Here is a 25,336-nt window from a genome sequence, read left to right as displayed (position 1 = left end):
TCTTAGGCAGCTGACATTGTCAAAGACAGCCAGGCTAGCAGGAGCTAAAAACACGCCAGGCAAGCAGGAAAGGGGGATCACGGGAGAGCACAAGCGTGGCTGCTGAGATACCAGCACCATCCAAGGCCATAGCCCACAAATTCCTGTCTCTCAACTCTTCCCAAACCAAAAGTCTCCCATACCAGTTTCAAAGCACACGTTTCCACTGCTGTTGACAAGAGGAGTTGCAAAACTGGAAAGACTAGTTGTCTACCTGGGCCAGGATCCAGCAGCAGGTATTCTAAGAGCAAGATGAGAGCAAGACAGTGTTCTGAGAAGACTTTTTAGTTGTCTATGTTGGTTTCACAGAAGCCTCTGTGACTATTTACAGGTCAAAGTAGAGCACGTGATTTAAGTCTTTGCAGCATCAGGGTCAGTATTTGCAATTCACGATACTCACACTGTTTTGCTGCTTTGGACATCACTGAGGGGATGTAGACTCTTGTAGATGGAGTCTCCTTCTCTGGAGATATTAAAAACCTGCCTGGATGCAGTCCTGTGCAACCTGCTCTAGGTAAACCTGCTTTGGCAGGGGGGTTGGACTAGATGATCTCCAGAGGTCCCTTCCAACCCCTACCATACTGTGATTCTGTGATTCTGAGAGTGAAGTCCTAAAATGAGTTTTGTTTCTTTTTATGTTTGTTTTTGTTTCAAAACAAACAAAAACCACATAACAACAGCAGAACTTCTTGAGGTGCCATTACATTGTAGTATTTCCTACTACTCTTTTTAGCAATTTAAAATGTTAAATGCATTTGGTCTTCAACAGCAGGGCCAGCATTAAAAAAAAATAGGCCATTTTGGAGATGACATAACATACCTGTGAGTTTTCTTCCTCAAAGTTCACGGGAGCCAGAGACATGATAAAGTAATTATGCTGCAAGTCCCCTGAGATCAGACTCTATTTCTGTTTTACAATTTGGCTAAAATCCAGATGGGAGCCAATATGGAAAATAAATTATTTATTATAAAAACAAAATTCTTATTTCTTCAGTTTCCAAGCTCGTTTATATTATCGAACACACTGTTACCTGAGATTAGGAAAGCAAAATGGAAATCAAGAGGACTACAGTAGCAATAATGGTATATTCTACATATATTTAATATGAAGCTTAAAATAAAAACCTCTCCATTGTGGTTTATTTCACATACTAATCCTATTTCAGATCTAGTGACTTTTAAAGTTTCCTGTATGTGGTTTGTTTTTTCTATTTACACATTTAACAAACTTGAATGTACTTATAAGAAAGTATTTTTGTTATTCCTCAACCTGATTTAAAAAAAACCAAACCTCTGAAAAATACAAATAAAGACTCAAGTGCAGAACAATTTCTTGAATTACATGACTGATTTCTTCCAGACAAAGGGCTTCCCATTGCTATCTTTACTCTGTATTTCTCATAAGACAGAAAACTGCTGCTGAGAAGATTCTTTCAAAAAGAAAAATATATAAAATTCACTCCCCAGTTACACCATTTACTGTAAACAATTCCAAGATTTCAGTGGTAATATTGCTTGCTCTTTAATTAAAGACTATTTTATTTAACTTGGAGCAATTTTTATACACCACTAATTTCTAAAAAATAGTAACAACAGATCCTTCTCCTGTTTATAACTTCAAGGTAGAACCACATCTGCCATTCCACCAGGGGAAATGCTTCTCAGAAGGAATTTGTTCATTTTGGACCCAACAAAAAGCCAGAGAAAACACTACTAGAGAAAATACTCTTTGCCTCAGTGCATTTCTAAGGAATGCTTTGCATCTGTAGGGCTTCAAGAAGTAGCTCACTTTCTTTTCAAGAAAGTCTGAAGTTTTATTTGGTACAACACAGCAATGCTCTAATGCAAATCCTGCAGGAGGGGAGACAGTAAACAGGTGTTGGGAGGAGAGAACAGAAAGAACACACCAAACATTTTGATAGCAGTACCTCTAGTCTGCAATCCAAGATCTCAAAAATTTCAGGTTAGAAGGAAAATATTCTCATATACAGCAGCAAATTCAGAATAAACTGTCTAAAGGTTCAACAGCCAACAACATTCATTCAGAAAACTCTTTTTAAGCTGCCAAGGATGTCACAGAGCTGCTTTGTTTCTCACATAGGCAGCCCATTCTGTTCAAAAACAATTAGTAGTTCCTTGGAAAACTTTTTTTTTTCCAAGGCAAGTGGTGCTAAATCAAAATATTTTCTTTAATCTATAAAAAGAAAAAAAAAGCATAATTTCCATCTGATCCATGATATAATGATCTGTTTCACTAGAGACATACACCTTACAAAAAGAGATGGAAACTTTAACAATAGAATCCAAGAAACATTTGTTTTTCCTGTTTTCCATCTCAAAAGTCAGTTTGTATTCAAATAATAGGTTAAAAAGAGATTATTGTCGTGTCTTTAAGAAGACATGGCACAAAAATCTTCATGCTGAAGCAGGTCAGGTTTGGAAAAGGGATAACCAAGAAAGCACTGGAGAGCAGAAGGTGGTTTATATAGCCCAACATTAACTTCATCATAAGAAACCACCCTCTCAGCAGGCTCTGGTAAGACTTTTCATTAAAGAGAAGCAAAGCAAAAAAATAGCAGATTTGGGTGGGCAGGTATAAAGAGGATGCTAAGATTTTGTTTTATAGTCTTCAGGAGACAACAGGTTCCTTTGTTCCTTGGCTCCACACCTAGGCAGTGCCCTAAGGCTCTACAGAAAGAAGAGGCTTTTACCTTTCAAAACCAGTGTGGGAGAACAGGGTGTTGATGATGTACTGAAGAAAAAAAATCGGTAGTTCTACAAACTCACTCTTCCAAGTACCTGACACAGAGTGGAACAAATATAAGTCTAAGATGCTTCATGTCTGATTTAATAGAAAAATCTCCATTTAAGTGAGTCTTTGCGTCAGTCTTTTGCTGCAGAGATGGAAGAGTTCAGGTACATTTTAATCTGGCCTGCCTCAAATAGATTACTTCCAAGAGAAAGAAGTTGTATATTTAGCAAGTAGTTAACATGTGAAATAATCAGAACTGTAAGGGAGACACCAAGAGCTTTTCCTCTTTTGAAATGCAGTCAGCATCTCCCCTGTAGGGCTGATGAACATACAAAGTTAGAAGAAATAGTAAAAACATAATTAGCTTGGCTTTCATTAATATCCAGTAAGGTCACTGTCAATCTGACCAATGCTATATATAAAATAGCAAAGGTCGGGCCTAGAAATCTATGTTTTGCCTATGACTTCCCCCTTGACCTTGTACAACTGCATAATAAGATTTAAAAAAAAGTAAACAAACCCTTTCACCCCACCCCATGCAGCTAGCTGTGTCAGCTTTAGAACATACCTTCTCTTTGCAAACATGCCAACATCTTGTGATGGATACTCTGACAAGTGCTGACGCTGCTATGAAAAACCACTGCTTGGCTACTAGATTTTGTGACAACGCCAGGAGAAAAAAAAATTGCTAATTCTCTACCTCCCATCTCCCATGAAAAACAGGGATTTGAAAATGAGTTACTAAAAAAAACCACAACAAAACCAAAGAAATAATCAACACATACCCACAATTAAAAGGCGTGTTTAATACTCTAGAACAGAACTTTAAATTTAGCATTTCATTCATCCTTTAAAATCAGGAACCACAATAAGGAAAATGTCTGCTTCTTCTCCTTCAATCAATAACATCCCTTAAGAGTTCAAGCTTTAAAACATTCACATAAAATATTAGCGTTATATATTTGCAGTAGATAAACTGAACCCGCAAGGCAATCAATCAATTTTCAATTACTTGTGGCAACTAGATAAGATGATAGTGCACACACTAACAACTGACAATAGTCACCTAATGAGCAGGCTCGTGCCTTACGGTAGTGACGAGCCTCTGGGGTACATAATTAATAACAGCCATTTAGAACCATCAATATGTATTTCCTCTTTTGTCATGAAGAAAGTTTTTTATATGTGATGAGATGTGCTCATCACAAAATCATTCAGTGTAACTTTTTTCAAGGGCCATACGCTGCTTTTTACATTATGGGGAGGAAGTTCATGAAATGCATTAAAAAATTACAGGTATAGCGAGAGCATTAACTGATTTATTATTTAGTACACTGCAGTAGATGTGTTCTGAATAATGCCATACTTACGACATCAAACTTCTGTGTGATGTTCCCCTGGACATCAAGTAAATAAACTTTGCCATAATGTGTTCCCAGTGCCAAAAACTGTAAAAGAAAGAGACTGATTACATAAACACAAAGACACCACAGCCCAAACTACAGCAATGCTAAATCAACTCCCAGATGTTTAGCAGATTGATGATTAGCAGCACCCAGGGAAAAAAAAAAAAAAAAAACCAAACACCTTCTATAGACAAAGCTTATTTTAACTGCACCTAAAGAATAAACCAGGGCTTCAAGCCCATATTACTGTGATAGTGCAAGTTAGCTGTCAGAATGAGTCATGAGGACCCTCATCCACTGACAACTAATGGTGTGTCTGCAGTCCGTACACACTGCCTGATGGACTGTGGCAGCAAATTAAAAATGCAGCGTGAAAGCGAGGACCAACACCGACCTGAAATAGTTCCTGGATCCTTTCTGCAGCTTTGTTTCAATCATAACGGTTTCCTTTGGGCTTTATTTTTAATCTTCCTTCATTGTTAACATAAAACCAGAACATTCAAACACAGCAAAAAGCCATTGGTATACCACTGGTCAAATCCCACTGAATTATGGAAGGTCTCTGACAGTGCATTTCAGCACACAGATAACCACTGGGTTTGCTTTCTTTCACGTAGTAAAAATCCTACATTGAACATTCTCAAGACAAATACACTTTTCCTCAGAAATCTCAGGAGTTTCATTCTAAAAACCAGTAGCAAAATAAAGAAATCTCCACACAAATGCATGCTATCACAAACTTATTTTGATAAAAACGAGAAGGGAATTGATTCTGAGAGATCTGCTGTTAATTGAACCATGTGAATTACACCTAAACAGAAAAGGAAGAACTTCGGTACTACTTGATTTATGACAAAGGTTTCTTTTATTCCTCCCCCTCCTTTCAGCATTACTCAAATAGTCTAGGCTCCTCAGTTCTCTGTATTTCACTGCATGTGAGCATGCTTCATTGCAACCTATAATGAAATGCTCAAATTTACAGGCACTGCTAAGCGTGTCAGTCAGGCAGCACAATCTTTAAAAAATAACCTTACAGAAAGTCAAGGTTTAAAAGGATTTATCAAAATGGAATTGCTTAAAATGAAATTTCAGTTCAGGCACTTAAAATATGAAGCTACATTAAAAGGAGTCAAAAAAAGTGAAAGAAGGGGTTCATTAGAAATTCATCCCCTACAATGCCTTTCACTCCTGCAAGGTTGCCTTTTTTCAGGAAGAAAAAAGTCCCCCGGGTAAAAAAATCAATACTGGTTAATAAAACATCAGGTGTGCAGACATAACTAGGTATGACTATTCCACTGCACAGGCCTGCTTGAATGCACCAGGTGCCATGACGATTAGTCATCCAGTGCAGACAGCAAGCCTGGTGAAAATATGATGCTTTAGCAGTGAAAAGAAAGAAAAAAAATAAATTCTGGGGGGAAATTAGTCTGAATATAGAGGCCAGATTTTCAGCATTCCCACCAAAGTTAAACAGCTTTAATCAGAGGCCTATTTTACATAGTACTGTATAATTTTGCTAATGATGATGCTTCAGCAGGGCTTTTCCTGCTAAAAAAAATTTAAAAAATAAAAACAAAAGCACCTTGCCAAACCCAGAACAAACCAGTAAACACCCTTGCAAAACCCTGTAACCCAGCTTCATTTTCAAGCTCTCTGTTGCAAGAGACCTATTCCTAAAAGACTCCAGTACCTGGCTTCTAACAATATTGATCCTTCTCATAAATAGTGTATCTAGTTTGGTGGAAAACTAAAAGTGCTGGGATACTTCAACAGCTTTCCCTATATTGTCACTCTTTGTGACACTATAGTTAAAGCTTTATCTGTGCCCATCCTCATAGAAAAATCCTGTTCATCTCTCAGCTTTCAAAATTTACCTGAGGCTCAGGAAACAAAGGTAACACAAAGAGGCCACAGACCAGGAGGAAACGCTCACCGATTTTCCAAATATCTGTGTAATTCTAAGTTGTCAAAAAAGATTTTTAAAAGACTTATTGTTTTCATTCGCACAGTTAAAATACAAGCTTCATCTTAAGAGCCTCCTGAGCCATGGCAACGGTCCTCTGAGTAAAAGAAGCACAGCACAAGTCAGTCTAAAAATATAGCCAAATAATAGAGATAGATCCCTCAACAATAACTATTAAGGAGCTATTACTGGCTGTGAAAAATTATCCATTCAGAAAACAGCTATTATGTTTTACATACTAATAGTTACTTGACAAATCATTAACTCATACTTTCAGGTGCTCTGCAGCATTCCTCAATATTTTACAATGTTCTTCAGTATTTAGAAAAGAGAAGAAAACTCAGAAAATAAAAAAACCAATTCTTTAAATCACTAAAGAAACATATGAAGTTTCTTCCTTGTAAGAACAAAATAATGACTTTGTAAAATTTCTTCGCATTGTCCATCACTTTCTCTTTCTTTCTCTTGTATGTTGCAAACCTTCCCAGCATCAGAGCATGTGCATTCTCTCTCCTTGTTTTTAAGATACTGAATCAGAGAAGGGGAAAGAGGGAAGTCTTAGTATGACACCTCTTCAAAAAATCCAATCAAAAAATGAATACTGTAATTAATTTATTCTACACTGTACTAAAACTCAGCTGTCTTGCACAACTGAATATATGCTAAGTTGGCCCCTAGCATGACCGAGTGTCTTCAGTGACTCGGGCTGTACAAATAAGCACAGTATATGCCAATTTCCTTTCTGAATAAAAGAAAGTTGAGACTGTAACCCAATTCCAGTTCACATTTCTGTCCATAATTAAAATCAAGTGAGTATTTCCCAAGTAGCCTATGTAAACATCCCATCTAACAAATCACTGCACCTTGAATTCTCACCTCATTTTCTCACTGAGAAAGCGTGGACTGTTCCAACACAGGTTTACTATGAATCTTGTTTGTATTAGTGTTGGCTTGCACTGCACCTCTAGATTTGGCAGCACTTCTACACAGAAATATACTGATTCATTGTAAGTACAGTTAAATGTATAAAACCAAGGAGAAGTTCTATCTCTGCCACAAAGTCACTTAATACCTTTTCATGCACTGTCATGCAGCTGGCTGCATCCTTCTGGAGAATTTCAGTCACGCCATTAGAAAGCCGTTCATACTTCAGCTTGGGTTCTTCTTCACTCTCATCTTCCTAAATTTTTTAGGAGTGTAAGGAGAAGGGAGCAAGAGAAAAAAACAAACAAACAATAATTTAGAAGTTCTTTTAAACAAAAACAAATTAAAAGATATCCCAAAAACTATCACACAGCAACAGCCAAAGATGAATCACTGCTATCTCTTAACAACAGCCATTCCAATCAAAAGCCAAACTTCCACATTTTTATCACTGGAGGGGGCTTGGGTTCTGCTTTTTTGTTACTGATTTCTCCTTTTACTCCAAAGTTCTGGGTGCAAAGACTGTATAGCAGCATATCAATTCAGCTGTAAGAGGCATTTAGTTGATATCTAAAAAGCAGGAAAACATGTAGATGTGTACTTTGTTACATAAAGTTAGTCATTCACAATTTGCAAGAAAAATATAAAAGGGATGGATATGGCAAAACAGATTATGATAAAATAAAGTGTGCCACTGTAGCCACAATTAACTCTAAGCTGAAGCATGCAGGTTACAAGAAACTTCAAAACCTTTACAAGATGCTGCACCTCTGTAGGAAGGACAGAGACAAAATGCTGTGAATAAAAATAAAAAAGAATCCACTAGGAATGAGTTAATTGTATAAAACACACCAATGGATTTAGGTTAAAAAAAAAAAAAAGACTATATACACGCTGTTGCAAAACTGTCAGGGGAAAGGATCTGGATACAGAATATTCCTATGGATCACCTATATCACCTGCATGTTAGTAACTTTTTCTGGTAAATACCAAAGCTTTCTTCTCTTTTTCTCTTCAAGCATGTTAGGTATTATCACCCATTCACTACTTAGATGCAAAGAAAGATGATGCATCCAGTGGCACAGCGTGAAGAGAAAGGAGACTGAGCTAAAAACCACAAGCAGCAAATTCATTAATCAAAGAACACCCAACATTTGTCTCTTAGGAAAAGAAAATCTAAGGGGCAAAATAGCTCTTTGGTCGTAGGCATCTATCTGTAACAGATGGTCCACTGAAGTACAACGCCAGAGATGCCATAAGCTTCAATAAGCCTCAGTGAATACTCCACGTGTGTAGACCTACACAAACCCACGTGTAACCCTTGGTCCTCACTGGGAAACAGTATTTCTGCAATAAATCCTCTACACTCACTATTACTTCTCGTGAACACATCAAGGTTGAGTGTATTTCCCATCTAAAACACTTCTTTCATTCCTAAGCAAGCAGGACACACCAGTGCAGTGCTCTACTAAAGGACTTCCCACCAACCACTGCTTTCCAGTCCCTAGAATAGAAAATAAAGATGCACAGTGCCAGGCTACTGCAGAACAACTGTATTGGTGCAACATTTTATTGTAGGTGATGATGTGAAAAATAAATTTAGAAGAAAGACACGTTAACATGTTAGTAAAATATATTTTGTTTAAATTATCTTCAGAGTACTAAAGCCAGTCTTTCCTGAGTTAAAAATGACAGTCATTTACCATTCGTGCTACCATCACACACAGTAACATGTACACACCTTGATACAAAACCACACAAAAGCCATATGGACCTATAGAAACATTCAATAGTCACCCTCATGGTTATATAAATATGCAGCAAAGAGAGGCCCTTTTAAAATGTTATTGGAGAGTTTTATGGCAGAATACAAATGAGATTAATAGAGGGATGTCAGCCGCCCATGACGTAGCAGTCTGAAGTGTCAAAATGTCCCCTAAGAAACAATTTTATTCAGTAAATCTAACACTGAACAAAGTTGTTACCAGACAGAATGACAATGTCAAATTACAGGGCTGTATATAAATCAGCCCAATTCCTTGTGCCTACAGATCCTTAATAAGTGAGGACAGGGTAGAGGGAGGAGGTAAAGTCACAGTAAAAAGCATCTGTGGGATGAAGAAGGGCGTAAGGAAGTCTGCATCCATTTTACAGCAATTAATACATTACTGCATTTTATACACTGCTTACAAAGATTACACTTGAAATGCCTGGGCAATCATTGAATAAACTCCTAAAAGTAAAAAAATTGAACTCCAGTCGTCTAGTTTCTCTACGATTCCACATGTTGCTGGAGTCTGGACGTCAAATGTGCAACCAACGTGAAAAGTTAATTCTAGTCTCCTGCGTAGTTTGCATAAAAGCATTCATCCATGGACCATTAGATAAAGTTACTGTAAATAAGTTTTACCTGTCTTATTTCTGAGTGAAGACTAAGTAATTTTTCCTGCACATGCATATACAAAAAAATATATATATACTTTCAAAAGTTAGTGCACCGAAGCATTCTGCCAGGCTTCAAAATAAGTAAATAAAATGAAAACTTCAAATATTAGGCACAATGATGTACCCATTTCATGCTTTCTTGACAGGTATCTTTTATGTTAAGTAAAAGTCAAGCTAAAAGGTGAATTGAAATGGGGTAAGGGTGCTTTGCTGTTAACAAAATGAAATTAAAAAGGCAATTTGCAAAAACACAACATTTCTCTACTGCTTCAGACTCCACTTGATATATCAAATGCATTTTATGATCTCTTATTCAGAGTATCAGAATTTAATAATTTTAAAGGTATTTTTCTATTAGGAAAAGCTTTGACGCAGCCTGAACTTCTAAAGTAAACACAAGCCAGTGTTAATAAAAAGCAAATCAATAATTTTTGTTAAATTTTAATAATCCTGAAAACCTACAAATAAAACGATCAGCAGCCTGAGTTGAGATGACAGTTAGCTGCGTTTCTATGACAACCTAGAGGAATAGTACAAGTCCTGACTTGCAGCAAAGCTAAGATATAAACAGAGTGACATTTACCCCATACAAGAAAACTCACAGTTTGCCTTTCTTAAGGGAAAAAAAAAAAAAAAGAAGAAAAAATCAATTTCTCAACTAACAGTTTTTTTACTAAGTGTATGGCACTTTTAATTAAAGACAAGTCCTTTAAACCATCCTAGAGGATTCTAAACATTTTAAATTTTATAGCATTGCTTTTCTTGTATCACCACTTCACATTTCTTCAATATCTCCTGCCTAAAAAACTCCAAAACAAAACAAGCCCAACAACACTGAATTTTGAAATTCTTGACAAATGTTTTAAGAGAAAAAGAAATATATACTGCACAAAATATGTTAAGAGCTCCACACATGGCAGCCTTAAGTTCTGAAAGGCAAGGAGACCCCAGAGCTGACAGGAGGAAGCCACTTTTGTGGTGTGTCAAAATAAATGATAACCACTTTTCAACCACAGGAACGCTAATTTGAAATTCATACTCCATTTAGTTTTCTACTTGCCTTTTACTGATGAAGCTAGAAGTTAAACTGCTAAAATACGCTGTAAAGAACTTGTACAGAACAGGTATCCAGAAACATTTCCCACTGAAAGCACATTTCCCAGTGAATTAAATACTTTAATTAACCAGTAAGACCAATAGCAATCCCTTCCTACTAAGAGCTCTTCCATTTGTCACTCCTGAACTGAACTAAAAGCAAATTTCTCTTCCCACACCTGACACCCGGTAGGTCTGAGACTTGCTACCAACTCTTCTTCTGGAGCAGATTTACAAAACTGAGGTGAGCTGCAAGTGTGCAACAAGCTCTCACAAGGCCAGTGCCACTGTGAGGGACACTCCTCTGCCTTTTGAATGCAGGTTCACAACCTTCCGCAGATATTCCACCCCGTTTTTCCCAGCTTTGCCTACAGGAACAACTGTGGTGGAATCATGAGTAGGGGAAAAAAAAAAATCATCTGAAATGGGTCCTTGCGAAGAAAATTTCCAGAAGGAACCTGTGGGCAGTTCTCGGAGTTATTCCATTAGCCCACATTTGCTCCTGCAGCAGAGGATCTGCCCACAGGACAGTCTGTCACATGAACTACATGCTCTACTGATTGCAGATACTCTAATTACGTTACAGGCACTGACAGCAAAGTGTCATCCTTCCCGCACGATTTGCCCTCCAAGTTTTTTCCAAGCCTTTATGGAAATAAACGGTGCATACATTATAAGGCAAGTGCCCTTCCTTTTTGCTGCACATCTTGTGTCCAGTTCCAGCTTGAATTCCAATTACTAGAGGTGGCCATTCCAGTCTTGTTTACACCTGCAAGTTTTGACACTGTAAAGTATTTAAATTCAAACAGAAAGACACCTGAGGTCCATCACTCAAGGAATTTCAAAGGAGCTACACCTACACCCTACTGCAACAAGGTTCTGGTATCACAGGCCTTCCTAAAAGGCCATATCTTGGGAAAAAAAAAAGACAAAACAAGTTAAAAAACACACAGCTTATTTTAACTTTCTTTATGCTTTCTTTCAAGTTCATGTCAGTTTCAGAGATAAGAAAAACATTAAATTAACTCATTTCATCCTACTTTAAAAGCCATGAAAAGTGCTCTTCCTCTGTGTATCTGAAGAGTTAGTGTTTAGGGCACATTCAAAAACCTCATTAAAAAAACAAACAGAAAAAAACCAAAATACTCTGTTGCCAAAGTGCAAACCCAACATTGCTACTAAGAACTGAAAAGAGGCTACTTAGCAATTTGTCGGAGTAACTTTTCTTGACACTTAATACAGAAGAGGTCTTTGGAAACACACAAACCTACTAAGAAACTAGCATTTTTATTTATTTATTTAAACACTCATCTTTGTCATGCAAAAGAAAAAAAATAAACCAATTAGAACTCCAGAATTATTAGGTTACAAGCTATGTGAAAATCTCAAGAAGAGCCAAAGAAATCAACTCAATTTATTTTCAGGTTAAAGAAAATAAAGGTTTACAGAACAAACTCAGTTATGCAAAAAAGAATAAACACATCCTTAGTGCTTTGCTGAGGGCAGCTTCACTTATTGCAGAAATTCAACGACAAATAAAAGACATAAAAAGACTTCAAGGCCCAGAATGCAGTCTCCATGGAGAACACAAAAAAATGAAGAAAAATTCCCAATCTTTATTTACTAAATGGCTTATTATGCTCAGGATTTTATGTATGATAACATCTTGGTTATAACTGTGATGAGGCAAATCGGCCTCCTCCTCCTCTTCCTTCTTATAATCCCATTTAATATGTTACAAAACACTCAGTCTTCTTAAATCCTACTCTTGCCCTACGCCTGCTGGCACCAGATTATCTCTTGTACTTTAAAGATGAGAGGTAAAAGCTTTGAACTACATATATTAAATTAGAATTGGTGTATCAACTATTTGATATAAGAAGGAATCCAATAATTTTTTTTTTTTTTTTACATTTGTCCACTTCTCTCTACCCCAAAAGCAAGTATGTTTTTTGTTTCCTTACAGCAACTTTGAGCACCCTGACCTGCTATTAACACATGCTGCGTTGAGCACGTATGCCAGCAGCTCTTACTCTTCCTTAGCAACATTTGGAAAGCTCACCTTATTTGAAGATGATGACCAGTTCTGATCAGAAATGGTAGGAGGAGGGAGATTTGCCTTTGGAAAGTTGTAGGAGTCAAACTTTTTCCACTGTAACATCTGACTTTTTCGATGTTTGCCTCTGACACTGCCATTTTTAAAGGAAACTGTCCATAGGACAACGTATTTCCACCCCTTCTGATGGGGTAGCTGGAAAAGCCCCTGGACCAATTCAGTTTATTTCTCAAAAACAGTGTTTATGTTCCAGTTGTTGTGAAAAATAATTTAAAGAAAATAATTATTTTTGATTAAAATAGCTGGAAGTTCACAACGCAAAGATTTGCCAAAATTTATGTTTTTGTTATTTTAAAAATGATAGTGGGGCATTACTTGGGATAATCAAGAAAAATAATAAAGTGCAATTTAAAAGCCCACTCAGTCCTAAAAAGATAACGCCTCAAAGACACATATTCATGATCTTCAAGTAGATCTGGCCATAATTGCTTTTTAAAGTTTCCTGCATTCTGAAACACCAGCACCCCACCCTCCCTGCTGCCCGTTTCTAGGTCTTACCCTGCACCCTTTTAAAAGACAAGGAAAGTAAATCCAAAAGCAAATCAGAAGAAAGCACTCCATTCTCCACTGTTTCTGCAGATATATCCACTTGTGCTGAAGAAACAAGTGACCCAGAGCAAAGAGAATTATCGTAGAGGAATAGGTAACTATTGCGAAGTGCAGCCTCATCATGGCTGTTTCTCCATCCCTAGGACACAGTTCCCAAACTTCTGTTCCTGTCTCAATGATATAGGGACTACCTATGCTATTTTCAGGATTAAGTTCTTGACTCAATCCTTCTCAATGCAACAAAATCTAACACTAAAAAGATGCCAAGAAAAAACTCATACTAAGGCCTTTTGCCTTCAAAAGTCCAGTTTGATACATAGTGCACAAATTGGAACACAGTTTTATTGCAAGTTGTTGTTGTATTTACTGTGCTGAGTTTAAATATTGAGCACTTTACCAGACCCTCTGAAGACTAAAACTTACTGAGAGAACATAAGCCTCTTTCTCCATTACTTTCATATTAAAATGATTGTTCCTATAAGAAAACTTGAACAAAGCCAAAAAAATGAACAAGTTGGTTTAAGAATGAGAACAGCAAAGAGCTTTTAATCTTGGAGTCAGTGGTTCAAAAGCAGGTAAAGCAATAGCAAAAAAAAGCTAGAAACATCCATGGTCTTGTTTATCAGCCTGCTTAGACAAAATCTAGAAAGAAATTTCCTCTAAACAATTTCCTATAAAAAGAGAGCCATATTATAAAATTACTGATCTCAAGTGACAATCTGAGTAGTAACTTCAACAAAGATGCAAATTACCGAGACAAGCATGAAGGACATACCATTATCTTTGTAAGAGACCTGATTATTTACTCAAGTTTTGTAGAACACTTGCAGGATAGTGCAAAAGAGCACAGGCTGCTGTATTTTAAGTGCTATATAAACAGAGGTTTTGTGTGAATTAATATAGTTTGTAATAAATGCCATACACATTTGGAATAAATACTAAAATCCTATTCAAGTTTCCCATCTGTATGAGAATTAGTTTCTATTCTGCAACTATTGCTACACGAGACAACAAAAGGCATGAAGACACAAACTTCTAAACCATGAAAACACATTTGTGGCTTATGCTGTTAAAAATATTCTCCCCTAATTCTATAGTGAAAATATAGCAGCGTTAGCTCAGTGAAGGAAGTAACTTCCAACCCAGTTCCTTTATGATTTCTCCTAAGGCAAATCACCAACACTTGCCCAGTGTCTGGCTGTAAAATTGGCAAATATGGATTAGTATGGTAACATTTCACACAGCAGTTTTCTGTTCTCCCCGTGCATTTTCCGCAGGGATTTATTTAATCCCTTGACCTCTTTGAGGAAATGCAGATATACACCAGGAGCAAGGAATTAAGATGATACGGCCGGCTGTGAATATGTATCAGAATGTGCTGCATTCACAGTATGAAATGGCACACAGATGAAAGGCAAAGCAGACAGCAGTTTATTTCTTCACAAAATAGTTACAGTGTGACGTTCTGTACACTACATCTGTGGAACAGCTATTGAAGAATCAGTCCTGTGGGTTTACAGGAGCTAGGCATCAGCCAAGTTGTGAAGCAGAAGTAACACACAAGTAATATTCTGCACGTGAACAATCATCATAAATGGCATGTTAAAAAAAAAGTAGTAAAAAGTCCCTATTTAGTTTCACTTCAACTCCTATCAATATGTTTTATTTTACTGGCAGTTCTGTGCATGGCAAAGAACCCCTGAAAACTTTCAAATCCACTTCATTGTTCAAGAGGATCAGTCCATCCACATCAAGCACACCACACACAGGGCAGCACAGGAGAGGCTGTTTTATCTTCCACGTCCGAATCCATTTACAACAGTGAAAAAATCCCAACGCAGTTGAAATCTCAATGAAACTTCCCATTTCTACTTGTACTTTCCTTTTGCTGAGTAAGGAACTTGGGCAAACATTTGTTTCCCCCTTGAACACTACTCAAGCAGCCCAGATGCCACCTTGTGATGTACTGTGTCTGAAAACCCTACAGTGCAGTTTTGGAAACAGTGGTGTTTAAAGTTCACCTACTCACCACAGTGGAAGAGCTAAAGGGGAAATAGTTGAATTTTCCTGCGACTTTCCTTTATTCCAGCTCAGAGTGTAATTTCCCCTAGATAAATGCATTTAGTATTTTGGAAAAGTACTGCACACTCTGTAAACACACCAGCTTTTGCAATTGCATTTAATTTATGTAACACACACAGCAGCATTTTGATTTTTTTATGTATTCCACAACACACAGATAGAACAGGCACTTCTGGTTAATATTAATAGCTCATTAAATGAGGTATCTAATTTTCACTCAAAACCAGAAGATATTAAAAGAATATAGCAATAATCCATTTTTCCTGCGAGTCTATCCTCTAACGATGTATATTATAATGTTAGTTACTAGTCACTGCAAACTTGTTTTTCAAATTAATGTATGAAAAGATTCCATTTAAACTTCAATAAATAATTTACTACCCTCATCCTACTGACTGAAATTGATAAATTATTTGCATGATACATTTTCTCATTAATAAGGAGAAGAACTTTCTATTTAGAATTTATATATCTTTTCCTTCCATTCTCCCCATTTAAAACACCAATTTCACTTAAGGCCAGGCAGGGAGGAGGAATCTCTCTTCAGATTGCTCAGGTATGTGAAACAGAATATGCTTTTGGAGTATTTTTCCTCCATTTTATATTTTAAAACAACTGGAAGAGAAAAGTTACAACCTAGTGTAGAGCTATTCAATAATAAGGAAAAGAGACACGATGAGAAGCACTTTGACAAAGGTCAGACATGAGACAAAAAAAAAAGGCAAGTTGGACTGAGGTACAGTAGCCAAATCTACTTCTCAACCATCCATTTTTTCTTGCCATGTTGATGCCCCTTCAAAAGCTACTAGCCACAGAAGAGCTCACCTCTTCCAGCCCAGTGCTCCACACTCCATGTTAGGAGAACATTTTGATGGAAACAGAGTATGACAAGGAGGCTTTTTTACCAGATGCTTTATTTACTTGAAGTGATTTAATTGCTTTGACCTAATCCAGACCCAAGCTACAAGACTAAGATCTGGAGCGCACTGAAAAGCCAACATCAAGGCTTTTTAGTTGTCTCTTTTTAAGGCTTATGTGTTTCCTAATTGTGTTCCTGCTCCCATCAGTTTCCAACATCTTAAAAGATCAAAACCACTATCAATTTCAGTGGTAAAAGTGTATCAGTGAGGGATATTTCTAAACCACCAGAAATTGTTTGAGCACTGTGTTAACCAAGAATTACCACAATGCTTTCCTCTCTACAAACTCTTATAGAATTTATTAATATGGTGTTTAAGGAACTAGAAGAATAAACTAAATGAACAAACACATAAACTAAATGAACAAACACATAAACTAAATGAACAAACACATAAACTAAATGAACAAACACATAAACTAAATGAACAAACACATAAACTAAATGAACAAACACATAAACTAAATGAACAAACACATAAACTAAATGAACAAACACATAAACTAAATGAACAAACACATAAACTAAATGAACAAACACATAAACTAAATGAACAAACACATAAACTAAATGAACAAACACATAAACTAAATGAACAAACACATAAACTAAATGAACAAACACATAAACTAAATGAACAAACACATAAACTAAATGAACAAACACATAAACTAAATGAACAAACACATAAACTAAATGAACAAACACATAAACTAAATGAACAAACACATAAACTAAATGAACAAACACATAAACTAAATGAACAAACACATAAACTAAATGAACAAACACATAAACTAAATGAACAAACACATAAACTAAATGAACAAACACATAAAGGTCTAGTGGAAGGTGTCCCTGCTGATGGCAGGGGGGTTGGAACTGGATGATCTTTAAGGTCCCTTCCAATCCAAACCATTCTATGGTTTTACGACATCCCTTTCACTGGGTACCAGTGATCACAGATCAGAAAACAGGCAAAAAAAAAAAAATTAAGACCAGGAGATATAAAAATGGAAATGGTAGAACGGAAGCATATGCAACACTGATGACGAGCACACACAAGTGCCCAGCAAAAAACCAGCAATGCCCATATTAATGCAACTTCTTTAAAAAAATATTATTTTAATATTTTTTTGCAGAAAATGAACCCCTGCACCCATTTTCCTTTTTTTGTGATTTCCTTTAACAGACCAACAACATAAAATAAAAAAAATCTAGCCTGTAGTGTAGCACCTACACAAAAATAATCAGTGAAAATCTTTATATAATCCCAGGATCATTTCATGGGACACCGCATTCATTTTATGATTCCAGAGACACTTGTTCTTGAGAAGACACTCTCTGTAAAGAAGATATGTACTGGACCAGGGCAATCTGCTCATAACCCCAGCAGTAAATTAGAAAGGAGCAGAAAACTAAGAAGTAACTAACCAAATTCCACAATGATAACTTGGCTTTCATTCCCTCATCAAGTAGGAAGGTTCTGGGTTTTGATACATCACGACTTGAATTTTATCAGTACCTCACATTCACAAATGGGGTTTGAAACCTTCTCTTCACTTCTCAGAGGTAGGAAACTATTGCTCCATTTCATAAAGGAGCAGGGGCAGAGGGAGGCACACAGGCAAGAAAGAGGTAGAGCATAATTAACCTGTACAAAAAGTCTGAATATAATTAATCTGTACATGAATTCTGAGATTGAGACAGAGGCTGTAGGTCTCAGGACCCCGAGGCATGGTTCCAAACACTTTTCTGCCACGTGCAGAAATAACTGTTACTGATTTATGCAGACCAGCAATTTTCCAGGGTGCAATATAAATACACGTTTTTATCAGTATAAATTAAGTCTCAATGGGAACGTTTTGTGCACTACACAGACAGTGAAAACAAAAATAACACTCACCTGACTTCACAAGACTTCACAGTGTAACATAATGAACAGTGACTGTCATCCTGTGCAACCACAGCACACTGAATAAACACTCTCTAGAGCAACAGAGCACAGAGCAGCACGGATGTTCAGGGAAACTCAAGTTGGCTCTTTAATAATCTTTCTTTTGAATCAAGAGATATAAAATCACATCTTCTCTTCATAGAAAGCAAGTGATTCACAGGATTTCACAATACATGCTGTTGTATGTGGTAATGTAATTATTCCTTGGTTTAAATTAAAATAACAATTTATTCAAATCACTCCACAACAGTCCATTATGTAATAGAACAGGATTCCCTCATGAAAAGGAGAACTTTCAAAGACAAAACAACAAGCTGAGCAGCAGCATCAACTTAATGCAAAAAGAAAAACCCAACATTGTGCATCTCACCTTACCACCACATTGCCTTACCACCACTTTGCATTGCTACTATTTACTTGTACATTTATTAGCGCCCTCTTTTACTGATTAGATGGCAAAATATAAGTATCTGCCTGAGAGAAAATAGCTCAACTGAGAAAATTGAGATTTCACAGAAATAAACACATTGCAAGGAAGAAAATTAATTTGAAAGCAGAAATTCAGATTCAGGCTGTACATAACTTATGCAGACTTTTTTCCTCCACAGTTTACAAACAGCCAAAAGTTAGATTACTTTGCTGTCTGTTTTTAAGATCTCATCAAATGTGACAGTCCAAACATGTAGCTCCAGGTGCTGTAAAATAAAATTAAATAAGCCAACAAAACCACATTGTACTGGAACTCTTCAGCCAAACAAACCTGCTCAGGCTCAGCCTCAAACGTAGCATATTTGATGATTAGACAGGGCTGGGAGAAGTAAAACAAACATACTTCACAAGCACAACTGAAAAAAAACAAAACCAAACAACCAAAACCAGAAGATACAAAAAGGAAATAATTGTGCCTCAAGACTCCAGTGGAATTGTTTAGCAAACCAAGTAACTAAAAGACTTTGTTAGATATCCTGCTTCCTCAGCATACCATGGTATCATATATAGAAGTCTGTCTATAAGGAGGAATTTATAATACCCCATTCATATGTAAGGATATGAAATAAAAGTGTAAGTTGTATTGTAGTTATCAGGAAAGATCTATTGCACTTCTACAAGTGCTCACACGAGTAACTGCCACTATCTCCACACTGCTTAACATCTGAACACAGGCCCCACCCCTGCTAATTAACACCTTTGAGTTTCATACCTTCTGATTTAAACAGTTGAAAAATATTAAACACTTAAGGAGCCTTAGGAACTCCATTTCCTGGGAAGCAAGAGCTGGAACCAAACTTGCAATGAAGGGTTCCTAGCTGATGTCCTTTCAAGGCATTCAGTTTTTGCAGACTCCCACATTTTCCCACATTTGAGGCCTATTATAAAGCTGTTGCCACCAAGTCTGTGCGAATAAACATCCTGGCATTTTTTTAAAGAGCCAATAATTCCAACAAACCAAGCAGGTAGCAATTTAGAATTATCACCTTATTTACTAGGAGCTCCTAAAGGAATGATACTAAGAGTCACCACACAGAAAAGAATCACTTCATGTTTGATTCTTTACTAAGACAGTAGCACAGCAGTGTAAAAAAAAATATAGGAAAAAAAAATTCTGTATTTAGTTTACACATCCAGTTCACACAGGGACATAATTTACTTAAAACCAGGAATTTAAAAATTACCTTCTTCCAGAACAGAAAAGACTTCTACAGTATAACTTGGATACACGTCATGTGCCCTCTGAAACCAATAGTAATAATTTTCAATTCTATGGGAAGAATTTAAATTAAGTGTAAGACCAATTGTATATGCAAAAATCTTTATTACTGCTTTGATAAAATGTTTACAAAGGCCACACCATAAATTTAGTATTTTTTATTGGGTAAAACTAGACACACACTGCAAGGATTAGAGTTTCAGATTGCAGTGTTTCTACCATAAAATCCATCCCTGATTATTCAAACTATGAGCCACCTAAAAGAAATAGTTTTATGATCACAAGAGCTAAGAGTGAAGTCATCAGTTCAATCTTATCTCTGACCACACTTCTAATGAACATGACAACATTTAGACATTTTGATTCTACCAGTATTTTTGATTCCTACCTGAATGATCCTTAGAAATAATCTAATGAGTGATGTAAACATTAAGCCTGTGAAAATTGTTTGTTACTTCCTCTAAGGACTTTCTAAATATTGTTTCAAAGTTTCATTTCATCAGCTACCTGCGTGGGGTCAAGACACTACAGACTGGACTTACTATTCAAAGACAACTCATGAAAAGCCTTTTCATAGGCCTGAGAGTGACAATTGCATTGTTCTTTAGATCCAAGGTCTACATTATCAATATGAAAATTTCCTTTTCACTTCTCTACACATGTGAAATTAACATTAAAAACAGACATCAGCTTTAACAGTTTGAAACTTTATGATTTTCAATCTTGTCAAAGCTGCACGATGCCTATTTTCACTTAAGGCAAAACCAAATAAAACCCCAACAACCTAGCAAGCCATTTATGATTAATTCTGCTGTAAATAATTGTTTACCATCGGCTGAAATGTTGAAAGGCCATTAAAAAGGCCACTAAAACAAGTTCTCACTTGCAATAGGCTTTAAAGAAAAAAAACAAACACCTCAGCAGGTAAATATTTGTGTTCCCTATGCTGTGAATGTCAACACTTGAGAGGATTACTGTTCTAAACACTGAGTCCTTGCCCAGTCTTTACCTTTGTGCATTTCACATCACAAAGCAACATCCAGAATGAAACCATTTCCCACCAGGCAAAAAACAAGTCTGGTCCAGGCGGTTGTTCCACACAGCAACATTAAAGAGCCAGAGAAAGCCCTGCATCTCACCAGGAAGGCCCTACCTTGCCACTGCAGATAGCCACTCAGGAAAGGCAAAGGGAGAAAAAATGATCCCACAAAGAACAAAGCCACCATCCTCTGCAAAAAACATTGTCTCAAAATCCACCACTGCACTCCCTGCAGTACCCACTGTCTTGGAAATTAGGATTTCTGCCCTTACTGCTTAAACCCAGATCCCAAGCATGAAGATTTGTCCCTAGGTAAACAACAGAAGATCTTGCCAACATCAAGTCCACCAAAGTTTTCAAAGTCTAGGAGCCACTTTCACTTCAGATACTTACCAGGTGAAAACATTCTATCAAGGTCATACCCTGCTCTGAGTCATGGGTCCTTGCTGGTGTCCACAATTGAAGCTGCTCAACCACCCTCATTCCTTCCTGCCTCTAGCCATCCTAGACCACACTAAAGTCAAGTATCTCTTTCCAGATCTCTTATGGTTCCTTCAATAATGGCAGGTTTGGAGTTAGCAAGCTACTCTTCAGGGACAAATTCTTGACCCCTCTCTAACTCCCTTCTCCTCACCCCAAGTCCACTTTTTCCAGTACTACAGCAGGACAAGCAGACCTCTCCAGAACATGAGACAGTTCTTGAGAAAATTTCATCTCAAGTGCAGAGACTCCACAGAATATGATTAAATTTAGACCACCAAGCTATTAAAATAACTCAGTAATTACCTGAATGTAGTATTACTGCACATATAATTATGCCAACAATTAAATTTTCATTTGATCAAAACAGAAATGCATGGACTTGGAATTTGTCTCTCAACATAATTCATTTTACTGTAATGAAGTGATTATGATGGGATTTTTTGCAATATAAAGAAGCTTCTAATAACAAATCACAACTCCTTTTTAATAATTTAAGCTAACATTCCTTGCTATGTAGTACTGGAAAAACTTCCAGAAAAAAACAATGATGTACTATTTTTTTCCCCTCATACTGACAAAAAGCTAGCACTGACACAGATTCAGGTGTGAAGCATTTTAAGTGTGCTTACCTCAGATTCATCTGTCGATTCCTCATTAGACCTGGTTTCCTGAAAATTACAGAAAGAACAAAGGGAAAATTAGCTAAGCACATACATAACTGAGCACTGTTTCCCCTTTTAAAGTACTTGTCTAAGCTTTATTAAGAGACAGAAGACGAAGTGGAAGCAAGTCAAAGTTTCCATCCTTTCCCACAGGTTGCCCAAGGAAGTTGTGGATGCCCCCTCCCTGGAAGTGTTGAAGGCCAGGCTGGATGAGGCTTTGAGCAACCTGATCTAGTGGAAGGTGTCCCTGCTGATGGTAGGGGGGTTGGAACTGGATGATCTTTAAGGTCCCTTCCAATCCAAACCATTCTATGATTCTATGATATCCAACTCGTATTTGCATGCTTGCACTTGCAATCTAGTACCACGCTGACACCCAGCAGCACCACCTGACTGTGATAATATTTTCATTTACCCTAAAAGACAGAGTGATTGGATCATCTGATAATTCATCCCCATGAAAGCTTCCCTCCTTCCAGAAAGGGTTTTGCAAAGCAACTGCCCATGTCTTGACTTGCAAAAGCAGAATAACATTCTCAAGTTATCCACAAACTACCTTCGTTATTCAACTATTCAGCTGTTAACATGGGATTATTTCAAACTTAAATGATTCCAAATCATTTTCCACAGAAATCCAACATTTAATTACTTTCTCCTTCCCATTCCATGTCAATGCAAGCCAATGTAGCTTTCTGTTGCCTTTGAAGCAACTGTACCTTTAAAACATCTCTCTGGCAAGACAACGGTTCTTCCTGTCCTACAAAAAGAATTTTGTAAGTCAACTCCTGCTAATCTCTCACCTGTCCACCAAGAAAATCTGCTGATGCAATGCCTCCTCAAAGAGGTCAGCAAAATGAAGATTTACTTAACGTATTTATCTTTATCAATAGCAATAAAAGGTTACAACTAATACGCTGACAGCGAATGTAAGCATTTTAACAACAAAATATGATATAAACAAAGAACGAGTAAGAGAAGGCAGCATTTCAAATCTTATGAAGTAGTATTTGGAAAGTAAGATAAATAGGCACAGAATTTCATCAGAGAAGGGGAAAAAGGAGACAGTTACCAACAGTTTAAAGAGAAATAGAAAGGGAAGAAAATTTAATGCACTGACAGCCAATATCATTTTTACTCTGCCACATTTATTTATTTTCTGTGTTTATAAAATGGGACTGATTGTAACCTCTAGGCAAAAAGCAAATGTCTCCTTTGCATTAGTGGATGTTCACCTTTAGTGACCACAGTGACCACCACAACAGACCAGAGATACACGCAGGGGAGAAGAAAAGCAGCATTTCTACTTGCTACTTGAAACTCAGTGCAAGGTGTTACCATGATTCCTGCCATCTGCTTCCTCCATTTTACTAACCACAGCCAAGTCCACCTGTAGAACATGCAGCCCACAGACCAGTTATCTGTGTCTTCTATATTCCTGTCATGAGTTAAGAAACTGCAAGTAGAACTAACATGAGAGTCAAGGGAAGATGAAGAGGGAGTAAAACCCTGGCATCCTTTCAAGCTTCAGTTTGACTTTGAAAGTACAACTGTTTGTCCATCAGTCTCACGGGCTCTACTCACAAGATGCAGTTATCTTTCCTGAAATAACAATTTTGGTACATATAAAACTTTTGTGCATCTTAAATTCTACTTAACAATAACCAAACGAGGACAGAACTAAAATATTATGGTATAGTACTGTCTGTATATTGGATAAGCCAGGGCAAAATAGGAAGTACAATGCAAAATATCACCAGATTCCTAATAAAAAAACCCTGCCTTTCTCTCCTGAACACCAAGAGTTGCCTACTCACCTCCTTTATCAATCAAAACTATTAGCACTACCATTTTCATATTTTGAGATACAATTCACATAGTTTGTATCAATGGGAGATTTGTTTAAAAAAATTAATCTGCTCTCTCAAACAAAACACAAAATAAGCAATTACAGCCAGTGACATTTTTACTGGTACACAAGTGCTTCGAGTGCAGCTACACCACTTTTTTTCCCCCCCCATGGTTTTAATTGCTTTGGCTACTCAGGAGAACACAAATGTAGGCAAAGCCAGTGACAATAATATGTTTTGATTTGGGATATGTAGCCTGGTATCCCTCATGTATTGACAAGCCACTGCAGCTAGTAAATTTCATACATGGCATCCAAACTCAGGCAAACGCTTCCTAGGCTTTATGCTTTACTACAGAAATTAACATGCCAAAATTCAGAGAGAATCTTGGCTTAGAAAAGAAATGCAGAAACTGTATTTGTTCCCTGACAAGAACTTACCTGAAAGTGCTCAGAATTGACACTTACCTACTAACTCACTTTGCTAGCAACTTACTACCACGCAAACTGGAAAGAACACACGCAAACTGGAAAGAACACACGCAAACTGGAAAGAACACACGCAAACTGGAAAGAACACACGCAAACTGGAAAGAACACACGCAAACTGGAAAGAACACACTGCAGTTATGACTGCCCTGGGGTTTTGTTAGGTTCCTCTCCCCACCTGCAAATGCAGGAACCAAGAGAATATTCCCCACTTCTACTTTTTAGTAGCCTCATAACTGTGAAAAAGAAATCCCTTGACATGGATTAGGAGACAACCAGAACCCCAAACCACATAGGAATAGCTGGCAGTGGTAGGTCTTAGACTCTGCAGGAAAATCAGCAGTAGACTTCAGCCAGCTGGCAAACGCTGTTGCTCAAGTAGCCTTAGAACAGAGAAAGGAAACACAGGTGAGGAAGCCACAGAAACATGAAGTAATCTCTCCCCATTATAATCTCTCACTTAGCAGACACAATATAACTTCTCAATAAATTCTTAATCTGGTTTTCCAATACAACAGATATAGGATCTTTCCTTCCCTGCCCTTACATAATCAGATAATAACGACTATACTTTTAGGCCCATAACTTAAAGCTGCTGGGAAGGGAAAAGTATGAAATTGAGTTTCACAAAAACTGTGCCACCACTCACCTATAGGCACAACATAGGCATCACTTTCAGTAGAGGAGGAAATAAACAGAAACTAACAAGGAAACATTCCCATCATAGCCCAAGGAGTGCAAAACACAGGCTGTTTTAATCTCTTAAATTATTAGAGAACATAAGACTTGCCAGAGTTTGTTTTACCCTGAGAACCCTTTCAAATGCTGCCACAGTTAAAAACTCACCAAACCAGGGGACGAA

The 25,336-nt window shown here is 37.1% G+C and overlaps 1 protein-coding gene across 4 annotated transcripts in view; it reads right to left on the bottom strand.

Annotated features, from left to right (window-relative positions):
• Positions 1 to 22,131, bottom strand: part of VPS41 (VPS41 subunit of HOPS complex) — a 97,485-nt gene extending 75,354 nt beyond the window's left edge. The window contains exons 1-3 of one of the 4 annotated variants that reach the window (XM_010163532.1): positions 22,107 to 22,131; positions 7,233 to 7,340; positions 4,162 to 4,239 (exon numbers count right to left, since the gene is read on the bottom strand). In XM_010163532.1, the coding sequence (XP_010161834.1) occupies positions 4,162 to 4,239; positions 7,233 to 7,250 (96 nt within the window). In that variant the 5' untranslated portion in view covers positions 7,251 to 7,340; positions 22,107 to 22,131. Of the gene's footprint in view, positions 1 to 4,161; positions 4,240 to 7,232; positions 7,341 to 7,834; positions 7,865 to 13,530; positions 13,540 to 22,106 lie in introns of those variants that run through there. The other 3 variants (XM_029083914.1, XM_029083913.1, XM_010163534.1) reach the window with 3 other exon arrangements.
• Positions 22,132 to 25,336: the final 3,205 nt, after the last annotated feature.

The sequence above is a fragment of the Antrostomus carolinensis genome, unplaced genomic scaffold (assembly GCF_000700745.2).
Source record: "Antrostomus carolinensis isolate BGI_N321 unplaced genomic scaffold, ASM70074v2 scaffold8992, whole genome shotgun sequence".
NCBI classification, from domain to species: domain Eukaryota; kingdom Metazoa; phylum Chordata; class Aves; order Caprimulgiformes; family Caprimulgidae; genus Antrostomus; species Antrostomus carolinensis.
This window is presented reverse-complemented; position numbering and strand designations above follow the sequence as displayed.